Below are 13119 nucleotides of genomic sequence, written 5' to 3' on the forward strand. Positions count from 1 at the left end.
ATGAGGACATGCGGGCGGGTGCACGTGTGTGTAGATGAGGACATGCGGGCGGGTGCACGTGTGTGTAGATGAGGACATGCGGGCGGGTGCATGTGTGTGCCTGCAGGGATATGCCTATGTACAGGCATGTGTGCAAGTATACACATATGCACATGTGCACACACTGTACACATGTACACACACTCTACACATGTACACACATGCATGTGCATGGTTGCGTGTGTATATACATGTGTGTATGTGTATATGTGTATACATGAGCAGGCCTGTGTATCTGCATGTGTATCCACATGTGCACGGGCGTGCATGTAAAAATGTAAGCATATGTGCCTGTGTGTGTGCCTGTGTGTGTGCATACACAGTGCATATCCATGTTTGTGTGTATGTATGTGTACATGCAGGTGTGCAGGTATGGGCCTGTGTGTGCCGGTGTGTGCGTGTGTGTGTGCGTGCAGGTGTGTGCAGACATGCGTATAGATGAGTACACACATGAGGATTGCCCACTCAGTTGGTTTCCTCAGCACAGGTGTGGGAGGAGCCCAGGGTTTAACATTCTGATTACTGTTTCCCTTCTGCTAAGTCAGAGAACTGGCCTGTGTGTAACACTCCCACCCGCCCACCTGTGAGGCAAAGTCCAGATGACGCAGAAGGTCCCACCGGCCCAGAGTGTCTCTGAGTCCCCTTGAAGGACATGGGGTGGCCTTGGACAGCTGTTCTCCAGCAGATAGAATAGTCACATCTCGTGGAGCCGCAGGAGGGGAGGGGGCGCTGACCCAGGAAAGCCTCAGGCAGACCCTGGCCCCGCGCCCCCACCCCCCGGGGTTCAGCGCTGCCAGGTGTCCTAGTCCCACGTCCTTGCCTGGTGAGTCTTGGTCTCTTAGCTTAAGCTCACCCATGTGCGCTCCTCTGACCGGCTGTGGATCGGCCTTGGGACCTTGCCTGGTGCCCACGGAGCTGCGTCCTCACCTGTGGCGCCCTCCCCTGCAGCACCGCGTCCTCCGGCACCGCGCCCTCCCCTGCAGCACCGCACCCTCCTCTGCAGCACCGCGCCCTCCCGCACCGCGCCCTCCCCTGCAGCCCAGGCTCTCCGGGGTCGGGCGGGCAACGGCGCCCCCTGCTGGGCGTGGAGAACGCACGTTGACGTTGGGCCCAGAGTTTTCTCTTTCCTGCAGCACCTGAGCCGGCCGGGCAGGCGCCGGACAGTCAGGGGGACCGGAAGGCGCCTGGGCAGCCCTGTCCTGAACATACAAACAAGGGAGGGTGCCTGACCTACTGCGGAGGGCAGGTCGCATCAGACCCGGGAGCGTCTGAGCCGGGCCCTTGCCAGTTGATTTGGGCAAATAGAAAACGTCCCAGTGGTTGCTGTCACGGGAGGCTCTTAGAGCTGCCTCGCACCTGGCCCAGGTGGCGCACGATGTCCCTCAGGCAGAAGGCTCTCTGGACGGGGGTGAGTCAGGAAGAGACGCAGCCCCGCAGCAAGACCAGCTCTGTCCTCAGCCATGACTGCCTGGGACCGTGTGCAGGGATGCCCGGCCTGGGGGGACACTGTCCCCAGGGAAGCAGCCGCCCGTTCCCCGTGCAGCCCCGCCACCTTTATCCCCAGTGTGCTGGCATAAGCTTCCGCCTTGCGGGCCCCACGTGCAGACAGGCTCCTGCAGCTCAAGGATGGTGGCAGAGGTGCCTGCAGTTGGGCCTCCATGTGCAGCCCCAGACCTGTTGCCTCTTGAGGGTGGTAAGTGATTTGTGGAGGAATGGCAAGCACAGGAACCCAGAGATGGCTTCTGTCTACAGAGCCAGAGGGAAGCCTCGGCCAAACTGCAAGGCCAGGGAGAGCGTGTAAGAGAAAACTCGAGAGTTACTTCAGTGTCTGAGGCTAGGACTAGAGGGATCAGGGTGGGCTTCCTGGAAGAGGTGAAACAGCAGGTGGTGCTCATAGGACACACAGCACTGGGGCCTGGAGTAGGTGGAGGCATGGATTGCTGAGAAGCAAGTCACACAGATGGTTGCTGTGGGTGGGTGGGGGTGGGCACAACTGGCACTAATATTCAGGAAGAGAGTGGTGGCCAAGGAGGCTGCCAGCAGGAGTGCCGCATCTGGCACCTGCAGCTCAGCAGGCACTGGGCTGTGCCAAGATCCCATGTCCTGCCAAGTGGCAGCCTGAGGACAGCCAGGGAGAGTGCTGCTCATCCACACCTCTGCGCCCGCTCACCCACACCTCTGCACCCGCTCACCCACAACTCTGCGCCCGCTCACCCACACCTCTGTGCCCACTCACCCACAACCTCTGCGCCCGCTCACCCACACCTCTGTGCCCACTCACCCACAACTCTGCGCCCACTCACCCACACCTCTGTGCCCACTCACCCACAACTCTGCGCCCGCTCAACCACACCTCTGTGCCCACTCACCCACACCTCTGCGCCCACTCACCTACAACTCTGCGCCTGCTCACCCACACCTCTGTGCCCACTTGCCCACAACTCTGTGCCTGCTCACCCACACTTCTGCGCCCGCTCTCCTACACTTCTGCACCGCTCACCAACACCTCTGCACCCGCTCACCCACACATCTGCATCCACTCACCTACAACTCTGTGCCTGCTCACCCACACTTCTGCACCGCTCACCCACACCTCTGCACCGCTCACCCACACCTCTATACCCACTCTCCCACACATCTGCACCGCTCACCCACACCTCTGCACCTGCTCTCCTTTGGTCCTAGACATTCGGTGCTGCGGACTGGGAGGTCTTCCACATTGGGGAGAGGATCTTCCTCGCTGTGGCGAACAGTCACAGCTACGATGTGGAGATGCAAGTCCAGAATGATTCCTACGTCATCAACTCAGTCATCTACGAGCTGAACGTGACCGCGCAGGCCTTTGTCAAGTTCCAGGACATCCTCACCTGCAGGTATGTGTCACCGCAGGCCGGTGGGAGGGTGGGCTGACCTCTGGGAGGCCCACCATGTCGGAATCCCCGTTAGGCTCATCCTCACCACCCTTCCTGCGGAAAGACTGGCCTGGGGAAGTCAGTGCTGCCCTGAGCCACAGGTTTGGTTCCCAGAGCCGGGCGCTGTGTGCAGAGTTCTGCCCCTTCACACCCGTCACCTCCTTTCAACCGGGCAGTGGAGGCAGGAGGGGGCTTCCTGCCCGTCGTGTGGAGGGACAGCCAAGGCCCCACGGGGACAGGTGCGAGGTGCAGGCTTCGAGCGCCCACAGCCTGCTGGTGCCAGCTGCCACCAGACACGATTACTCCCTTTCCCTGATGTTGCATCCTCCCGGACAACACCAGGACACGGAGACTGGCGTGTTGAGACAGACGTGCGATCCAGGGAACATGGAGGGTGGGTGTGTGTGCACAAGAAAGTCATGGTTCCAGGCTGACACGCTCTGCGGGGCCACAGGAGGTTGCGTGGCCACCACAGTTTGGACAGCAGGCACTGAGAATCCATAACCGTCCCGACCAGCATGGGGCTTCCTCTGGGGTGGGATTCAGAAATCTGTGAATAAACCTGCAATCGAATCTGTATTACTCAGATCCCAGAGCCAAGGGCCATGGGTCAAGCTTGGAGCTGGAATCCGGCCCGTGCCCACCCTGGGATGGAGCTGGCGGCTTTTCCAGGTTTCCTCAGGTTTCATGGACTCCTATTTCATTGGGTAACGATTCACCTACCCCTCCTGGGCACTGGGCTCTAATCTCAGCTTGAGAGACACAACAATGCATACCTTTAGACCCTTCAAGGAGAAAAGTCTCCAAGATGAACTGCTCTGTGGAAAGGGCTGGGTGAGGTGCAGCGAAATCTTACGACCCGAGTACGGAGGAGCGAGCCCAGCTGCTGTGTGCTGCTTAGCTGTGCGCACCCATGGAAGTGCAGAGAAGACTCTGGAAGAGAGTGCCTCACCGTCAGCAGTCACCCCAGGACCAGGCGGGCTGCAGGGGTGTGCAGGCAGGCCAGGAAGGAGTTTCCCTATTTGCACTGTTACTTCTGAACTGCTGATTTTACACAGGACGACAATGTTAACTTACTTGTATCTTACTTATTTGATTTTTAAAAATTGAAAAAAAAAAGAACTCTCAGAATAAAGAAAAAGAGCCAGCAGCGGTGCCTGCCGGGGGCACTGGGGATTCTGGGGTGAGTGGGCTCTGTGGCCCCTGCGTGGCCTGGCAGCCGTGGCAGGAGAAACAGGCACTGAGCGGCAGCGGCGTGACCCCTGCGTGGCCTGGCGGCCGTGGCAGGAGAAACAGGCACTGGGCGGCTGCGGCAATTGTGTGTCCCCAGCATGAATCCACCCCATCCAGTGTCAACGCCGAGAACAAAACATAGATGAGGCTTTTTAGAACAGCGTTTAGAATAAGACAAGTTGGAGAATGAACTGGGATTAAAAATTAGTTGTGGAGACGATGCCAGTCTAGAAACGGATGAGGCAGACACCTCAGTATTTGAAAGCTGCGAGAGCTGACGGGACGCAGCTACACACTTGTGACTTACGGCCGTGTCACCACTGGACAGTGGTGTGGACAGTTTATGAACTAAATTATGAAACACAGAAGGTATTTATTAATTAATTGAGGTAATGTTTAATAATTACCATCAAAACAGCACACGAAAGTCACACTCCTAGCCCTTCTACTCAGAATGGGGAGTTCCCTGCACTTCTGGGAGATGTGCTGTGGCCTCACCGAGTCCAAAACCCTTTCCAGGGTGCTGAGGGGTTTCGCGGCTTCTGTGTGTAACCTTGGCTCTGACTGCCTTCAAACGGTCTGCTGTGTTTGCTTTCTACAATTCAGTGGTTCTGTTAAATCCACAAATATGTGCAGCCATGGCTGCAGTCAATTCTGGAACATTCTCCTCCCCTCAGAAGGAGCCCCCACACCCTTTGCCAGCCCCTCCCTCCCCACCGGGCACCCCCGGGCTCACTTCCTGTCTCTGTGATTTCCCGTTCTGGACACGCACAGAAATGGAATTGCAGAGCTGTGGCCTCTGTGCCTGGCTTTTTCTCGCAGCACCGTGTCTTCCGGGTTGGTGGTGTGGCCGCGTGGGTCCGAGCGTCCCCCTTCTCATGGCTGAGTCACGCTCCATCCGCCCATCTGTCCGATGACGGGCATTTGCCAGAGGGCATGATTCTGAAGAATAACATCTGTCCTACAGCGAGTGTGACCCAGGGCTGCTTTGGAGGCAGAATTGGTCACTAGATGCCTTATTTTGTGGTGAAACTGAAGCCGGCTTCTGATGTGAGCCTTGGAGCAGCCAGACAGGATCTTCCACCACTGGTACATCCAGCATGGCCGCTTGTCTTCCTCGGGTCTGGGTTTTAGAGCTCAGATCCGATTGAGGAGTAACCCCGCGGATTCACACTGACTCGGAGCCCACGGCCGTGCTTCCAGACCAGAGTATGTGATCACAGGCATCCTCGTCCTCCTCCCAGCGACGAGGGAGGAGGACGAGCTGGCACGGGCTCCATGGGAACCAAATCATAACCCGCCATTAATGGAGGTGGCTCCAGATGTCACCCTGACTGACCAAAGGAGTGAGGAGCCCAAGGCCCCATGGACTCTGCCCGCCCTTCCTGTCGCTGGACACCTGCATGATCCCTCCCTCTCCCAGGGTCCTGTCTGAGCTCCTGCTGCAGGCCGGCCCCTCAACTGCCTGCAGGGAAGCACTGGGATGAGGCCCCTCTGCTGTCTGAACTGGCCACAGCCCTGAGGCTGCTGCACCCAGAAGCACCGGCCTGGCCTGCATGTCCGTAAGATGCTTGCGTGTGCATGGCTCCAACCTCCATTTCCTCATCTCGAGATGTGGGGCTAATGCTGACACTTCAGCAGGTGGGTTCCCGGTGGGGAAAGGTTCCAGGGGAGCCGCTTATCAGACCCCACAAACTGAGCTGTCCCCAAGCACAGATGCACCCTTTGCAAATTCAGGCGAGACTCCTGTTTAAGACAGGACACAGCAAATTTGTTTGCAACAAGAAACAACTTCCGCTTGTAGGAGAATATCTGTGAACCAGCAGGTCCTGCAGGCCCCTCCTGGAGTGACCTCACGGCTGCTGCCCTCCCAGCTGAGGACACAGTGCTGAGAGAAGAAGCCAGGCGCAGAGGCCACGGCACTGTGATTCCATCTCTGCGCAGCGTCCAGAGTGGGAAACCAAGCTCCTGCCTCCTGCAGGTGCCAGGAGCCTGAGACTTCTTCTCTGATTGATTCAACCTCTTAAAAGTGTGCTTTTGTACCCCAGTGTGCACAGCACCATTATTCACAGTAGCCACATGGAGGAAATTCCCCAGGTGTCCGTCAGCGCATGGATAAACACGACGTGTGCATTCACACAGAGGAGTGAGAAAGGAAGGAGACTCGGCCTTAAAAAGGAAGGAGATTCTGACACGCACTACAACACGGATGAACCTTGAGTCACTGGAGTCTCAGCTAAGGCACAAAAGGACAAATACCGTGTGATTCCATTTATATGAGGTCCCTAGAGTGGTCAAATTCATAAAGACAGAAAGTGGCGTGGTGGGTGCCGGGGCTGGGGAGGGGGTGGGGGGCGACGTTTACTGGGTGCAGAGCCTCAGTTTTGCAGGATGAAAGCGTTCTGGAGGTGGATGGTGCTGGCGGCCACACAGCAATGTGAACGTGCTTAATGCCTGTGATCTGTGCACTTAAAGATGGTTGAGGTGGGAAATGTTATGTTATATATATTTTACCACAATTTAAAACTTGAGGCTAGACATGGTGACTCATACCTGTAATCCCAGCACTTTGGGAGGCCGAGGTGGGTCTGACTTGAGGTCAGGAGTTCAAGACCGGCCTGGCCAACATGGTGAAACCCCATCTCTACTAAAAATACAAAACTTAGCCAGGTGTGGTGCCGCACACTTGTAATCCCAGCTACTGGGGAGGCTGAGGCAGGAGAATTGCTTGAATCTGGGAGGTGGAGGTTGCCGTGAGCTGAGATCTCGCCACTGCACTCCAGCCTGGGTGACAGAGTGAGGCTCCATCTCAAAAATAAATAAAATAATAAAATAAAATAAAATTTGAAATGTTTTTTAAGCAAACAACTAATTTACATTTTCCTGGAATACACCAACACATATGTGACTGTGAGAAAGTCATTCCCCACCTTGGCCCCGGCTCCTCCTCCGTGAATTTTGGAGGTGGCTTCGGGCCAACCCCCCAGTTCCGGCGATGTCTGTTGTGTCCTAATATCCGCTCACTTGTTCCCGCAGCGCTCTGGACTGGGAGTTTTTCTCGGTGGGAGAAGATTACTTCCTGGTCGTCGCTAACTCCTTTGATGGGCGCAGCTTCTCGGTGAACAGTATTATTTACAGGTAATGAGCAGCCGAGGCCGGCTTCCCCCCAGCGCCTTGCTTCCCCTTGTGGGCTCACCGAGGCCGGCTTCCCCCCAGCGCCTTTCTTCCCCTTGTGGGCTCACTGAGGCTGGCTTCCCCCCAGCGCCTTGCTTCCCCTTGGGGGCTCACCTCTTCTCGCAGGTGCCATTGGCTCACAGCGAGTCCCAAGTCAGGTGTCATTTCCCGAGACTGGCTGGGCCCAGTGGACAGCCCGTTGCTGGCTGCACCTGTGTGGGGTCTGAGCGGCCCCTGCTCCAGGTGTAGCCACGACCCACGCGTGCTGGCGCTTCTGCCTTTGGATCCCGGCAGGGATGCGGCGTGTGGACATCCTAACGTGGGAGTCGTTGATATTTAATTTTTAGCTCATAGACACTGTGGTGTTCTCAACATATTTATTTCTAGGAGTTTTCCAAGTATTGTACATTTAACGAATGGGGTTGGCTTTTTTTTTTTTAATTTTCATTTGCAGCTGCTCATAACAATCATTTTTTCTGTCTAGCCACCAAACCAAACTATCAGTTCTAATAGCTTCTCTTAAAAAGATTCTCAGGGGACCTAGGAATATAATTACCTCTGAGAATAAAGAACATTTCCCCTTGATTTCTAGTGTTCTAATTGATTATTTAGCTTGCTTCCCTAGATAAAGCTTCCAGAACAATTTTGGATGGCGGCAGAAGCGGCAGCTGTCCTGCCTTACTCTAATTTAACGAGCACGTCGGAGCATGGCCGTTCGATGGGCTGTGGGCCATCCGGGTCAGGGCTGGGGTCTCCTTTGGCATCTGTGAGTGCGTGATGCAGTCCGCCACATTTACTGCTGATGTCATGATTTATAGTGAGAGATCTCCTCGCATTCTTAGACCCGATGCCACTTGGTGATGATGCAGAATTATTTAATAAGTCACTGGCTTCCAATTGCCTGTCTTTAAGCTTTTAGCATCTATAATAGGAAGTGAGATTGCTCAGTGGTTTTCTTTCAGGGACTTAGCTGTATCCAGTTTAAAATGAAGCCTAACGGTAAATACACACTGCAGGGCTTTCTAATTGCACCTGTGGACACTGCAGGGCTTTCTGACTGCACCTGTGGACTGGGATAGTCTGAAGAATAGGATTTTTCTCTCATTTCTGACAGCTGGGTTAAATTCGGTTATAAAACCATCTGGGCCTGGTAACTTTTTAATAATATCTCCTTTTTATTTATTTATTTTTAGGGGGGGAACAGGGTCTCACTCTGTGGCCCAGGCTGAAGTTCAGTGGCATAATCTCGGCTCATTGCAGGCTGAAATTCCCAGGCTCCAGCAATCGTCACACCTCAGCCTCCCTAGTAGCTGGGACCACAGGCATGGGCCACCATGCCTGGCTAATTTTTTTTCTTTTTTTGAGATGGAGTCTTGCTTTGTCACCCAGGCTGGAGTGCAGTGGTGCAGTCTTGGCTCACTGCAACTCCGCCTCCTGGGTTCACGCCATTCTCCTGCCTCAGCCTCCTGAGTAGCTGGGACTACAGGCACCCGCCACCATGCCTAGCTACATTTTTGTATTTTTAGTAGAGATGGGGTTTCACCGTGTTAGCCAAGATGGTCTCAATCTCCTGACCTTGTGATCTGCCCGTCTCAGCCTCCCAAAGTGCTGGGATTACAGGCGTGAGCCACTGCGCCTGGCCCATGCCTGGCTAATTTTTGTATTTTTAGTAGAGATGGGGTTTCTCTATGTTGGCCAGGCTGTTCTCGAACTCCTGACCTCAAGTGATCTGCCCGTCTCAGCCTCCCAAAGTACTGAGATTACAGGTGTGAGCCACCCCACCTGGCCATAAATACTGTATTTGAAAGCAATGAGAAAAGGATGGGCTTTACTTGATAATTCCATATGATTTGGGAGATTAGCTTCATGTAATCTGGAAGAAAACAAAGCTTACTCCACTTCACATTGTACATAAAAATAAATGTTAAATGGATTAAAAGTCCAAATGTGAAAAAGAAGAAAAGCTAAGGGAAGTTGCATAACCTCAGGGTTCTATGAAGAAGACAAGCCTGGAAGGAAAGGCACTGGGTCTGACCACCTGCATTAAAAGCTTTCTGTGGAAACAGACATCCTATTCAAAAGCAAAAGACAAACTCTTTGCCACACATATGACAGAAAACGAACCTTACAAACTAATAAGAGATGTGTTTTTAAATTTGGAAAAATGGACAAACAATATGAATAGGAATTGGCTGGGCGTGGTGGCTCACACCTGTAATCCCAGCATTTTGGGAAGTCAAGGCAGATGGATCATGAGGTCAGGAGATCGAGACCATCCTGGCTAACACAGTGAAACCCCGTCTCTACTAAAAATACAAAAAATTAGCCGGGCATGGTGGCGGGCGCCTGTAGTCCCAGCTACTCGGGGAGGCTGAAGCAGGAGAATGGCGTGAACCCGGGAGGCGGAGCTTGCAGTGAGCCGAGATAGCTCCGCTGCACTCCAGCCTGGGAGACACAGCGAGACTCTGTCTCAAAAAAAAGAAAAAGAAAAGATATGAATAGGAATTTTTAGAAGAATAAACATTGTAAGTGATTTGTCCTCAAAGCAAAACCCTGACAGGTTCTCCCCCATTTGTTTGGAGGCATTTTAAAGATGGGTAGTGGAGTGGGTGGGGGATCCTGGGGGATCCCACCCTGCTCTTTCCCATGAGAACAGGAGCCACCACGGCTTCTCCAGAAAGCAGTATGGAAGAATTTATTTTCATACTTTGATATTTAATATTTAATTAAATTTAAACAACTCGTGCCCTTTGATGTCAGCACCCTGCCTTGGGGACTCCATGCCTCGGAAATGGAAGCCCCTGGGATAAACGAGTCCTTTTGAAGGCAAACCTTGGCGACCAGCGGCTGCCCAGAGCGAGAATGAGGGCCTGGGGCAGCCCCTGACGTGGGGCTGCAGAGCAGCGGGCAGAGAGCTGGGCTCCTGTGTCTGAGGACAGAGGGGCTCCCGCCTGCACGGTGGCCTGCGTGTGTTTGAGGGGGCCCTGGGGAAAGTCACGTACCTCACGATTGAGGCCGACCCTCAGAACTACATGTGTGGGAGTCCCTGGGGGCAGGATCTTGGGTGGATAGGAGGTAGCGCTGGGATCTTGGTGAGATCTGGAATCTTTCCTCTTCTGGGCCTCAGCCTCCTGCTTTGCAAGATGAGAAGGCCCTCATGGCCCAGAATCAATCTCTCTCTCCTCGTGGCCCAGAATCAATCTCTCCACGCCGTGCCAGTGGGGGATGGAAGAGGCCTGGATGTGACCCAGAGCTGCTGGGTCCCCGACAGCGCGGGTGGGAGCCCGGGAAGAAGAGCCACCCCGCAGAGCCCAGGCTGACCTGGCTGCCGCTGTCTGTCCTGCAGGTGGCAGGGCTACGAGGGCTTCGTGGCGGTGCACAGCCTCCCCACCGTCGGCTGCAGGGACTGGGAGGCCTTCAGCACCACGGCCGGCGCCTACCTCATCTACTCCAGCGCCAAGGAGCCCCTCTCCAGGGTCCTGCGGCTGAGGACGCGCTGAGGCCGCGGCTGTCCAGGAGCAACTGGGGTGGCCAGGCGGGGCGGGACCCCAGCACCTCCCCCCAAGTGGCCCTGGACATCCAGGTGGGCCGAGCCTAGGGCAGCCCAGGCCTGGGCATCAGGCAGGGTGCAGGTGGGGCCATCTGCAGCCCTAGTTCGGGCAGGGACGTCCATCCACCTCTGGGTCCTTCTGAGCCACAGCCCCAGTGACAGTCCGGGTCTTACAGGTGGAGGCCCAGAGCCCCTGCCAGCACTCGCCCATCTGAATGTCAAGCAGGGATTTCACTGTCAAGGAACCGTTTCTATAAATTTTTACCTCAAACAACAGGACCTCGGCTTGTGTCCCCACTCCTGCAGAGTGCGCCCGGCCGCCTGAGCCAGTGTGGTGCCGTCCCACCATTGCCACCACCTATTTATTGTGTTTTATCTGAAGGGAACTGTATTTATATTGCTGTTCACAAAAGCACAGGTGCTACTCTCTCGGCAGTGGGTGGGCACAGCCCCTCACCACGGACACCTCCCTGTACAGGGAGAGGCGTCCCTCCCAGCCTCAGTTTACCCATAAATGCACTGGGGCGAGGTCAGAAATCACAAGCCTGGGCATGGCCTGTGTCACACCCTCCCCACGGCCCCACCGACAGGGACCTCAGCTCCTGGGCCTGGGATGTTTTCCCCATTCAGCAGCATTTTAACCACATGTCCTCCAGCTGACTGGGACTCAGGCTGCGTGCCTCCGTCTCTCTGTGTGCTGGCTGTCCTAGCGCCCTGGTAACAGCATCCTCTGCCGACTCTCCTGTGGTCATCTCGTCTCTGCAGCCAGGAGAGCTGCTTGTCCATCTGTCACAGGCAGCGAGGATGAGGGGTTGATGGGCGCAAGGCCCCGGGGCTCCTCCCTCTTAACCTATGTGGAGGCCAGAGAAACCCCTCCCCCATGAGAAGAGGCTCAGATTGCAGCCCCCGGGGCCATGCAGCCCAGACCAGACCTGCCAGGGTCTTGCAGGAACTGTACTCCTGCTTCTGCGACACAAATCGGAACAGCAGCGGTCCTGAGAGGGTTTACAATTTGCTTTTTCCGCCAATCAGAACTGTGGACAAAACTTCCTGTTTTCTACACCGCAGCTGTCTGTTCACCTTCAGCTCAGAGAGCACTCCTGACCTTTCATAATGAAATGGAAGCCTCCCCTTGTCTGGCAAATAATAAACTCAGTGTCTACTTTACCCGGCTTTGGGACCTTCGTGTTTTCCCGGGGCTCGCTGTTTTCCAGCCATCGCTGTGGCCAGTGGAGAGCCACTCCCCTCTGGGGCAGTCTCCGAGAGCCTCCTTCCCCTCCGTCCGGCCAGCAAGGCTTTCCCAAGTGTCCTGGGCAGGGGTTCGGACTCTGCTTTCCACCAAGTCATTCAGGGGCTCCTGATCACACACGATTGGCCTCACTGGGTCAGCACTTGTGAAAGGAAGATAAAAACTCGAGACCACAATTCACTCAACCAAGAAGAAAAAGTTAAGCTGCAAGCTGAGTCCTGCAAGAAGCTGCCTTTCCCTTTGCCCCTAAGCAGACAGCGACAGACGAGAGGGTCAGCATCTCCACCAGTGACTGCTCTGTGTGCACCTTACCTCATGGAAAGTAACGATTTACTGAGCACGAGATAAACAGGTAACTGACCGTTCCCACCTGCTCCTTTTCTCCTGCAGCGTGGGGCAATCAGTCATGTGACCATACCCTCCTCCCTCTGTCCCCTCCAGCCAGCTTTTGCCCTTGACTGAAGGCCTCAACATCATCTTGGGAGAGAGGCACAGACCTGTCTCCTGGGTGCGTCCTTAGCCTTGACAAATAAACTTCTCCATTGATTGAGGCCTGTCTCCGGTACGTTTTTGGTTTGCAGACTCATCCATGTGCTTTTCCAGCTGGGCCTTGCTCTTCTCTTGTTTGGCTGAGTAATTCGTTTCTGTTTATGTGAGGCTGATGGTGCCACAGCTGTTCCAACTCCCATCCCTCAGCCAGATCCCCTCATTCCCCAAACTGTTCTAGATTTGGCATTATTTTGGAAATCAGAGCCTGGCTTGAGTAGCTGGAAATCTGAGAACTTCTGGGTAAGTTACCAGACGCTCAGTATTTGGAGCGCAAAACTGAAAGTGGGTGAGCCGGGTCTCAGTCAGCTTCGAGGGGTGTGATGCCGAGGCTGAGGATCTGCCCGGGAGAAAGCAACACCAGTCACAGCAGGACCTGTGCCCGGGCCTTTTCCACAGAGCGTTTTGAGGTGCTG

The 13119-nt window shown here is 55.0% G+C and overlaps 1 protein-coding gene across 8 annotated transcripts in view; it reads left to right on the forward strand.

Annotated features, from left to right (window-relative positions):
* TSPEAR (thrombospondin type laminin G domain and EAR repeats) overlaps window positions 1-12707 on the forward strand; it is a 228583-nt gene extending 215876 nt beyond the window's left edge. For 7 of the 8 annotated variants that reach the window (XM_077995537.1, XM_077995538.1, XM_077995544.1 and 4 more), the window contains 3 exons: window positions 2725-2912; window positions 7221-7322; window positions 10705-12707. In XM_077995537.1, the coding sequence (XP_077851663.1) occupies window positions 2725-2912; window positions 7221-7322; window positions 10705-10858 (444 nt within the window). In that variant the 3' untranslated portion in view covers window positions 10859-12707. Of the gene's footprint in view, window positions 1-2724; window positions 2913-7220; window positions 7323-7484; window positions 7944-10704 lie in introns of those variants that run through there. The other variant, XM_077995536.1, reaches the window with a different exon arrangement.
* The last annotated feature ends 412 nt before the right edge of the window (window positions 12708-13119 follow it).

Source organism: Macaca mulatta, chromosome 3, assembly GCF_049350105.2.
Source record: "Macaca mulatta isolate MMU2019108-1 chromosome 3, T2T-MMU8v2.0, whole genome shotgun sequence".
Lineage (NCBI taxonomy): Eukaryota > Metazoa > Chordata > Mammalia > Primates > Cercopithecidae > Macaca > Macaca mulatta.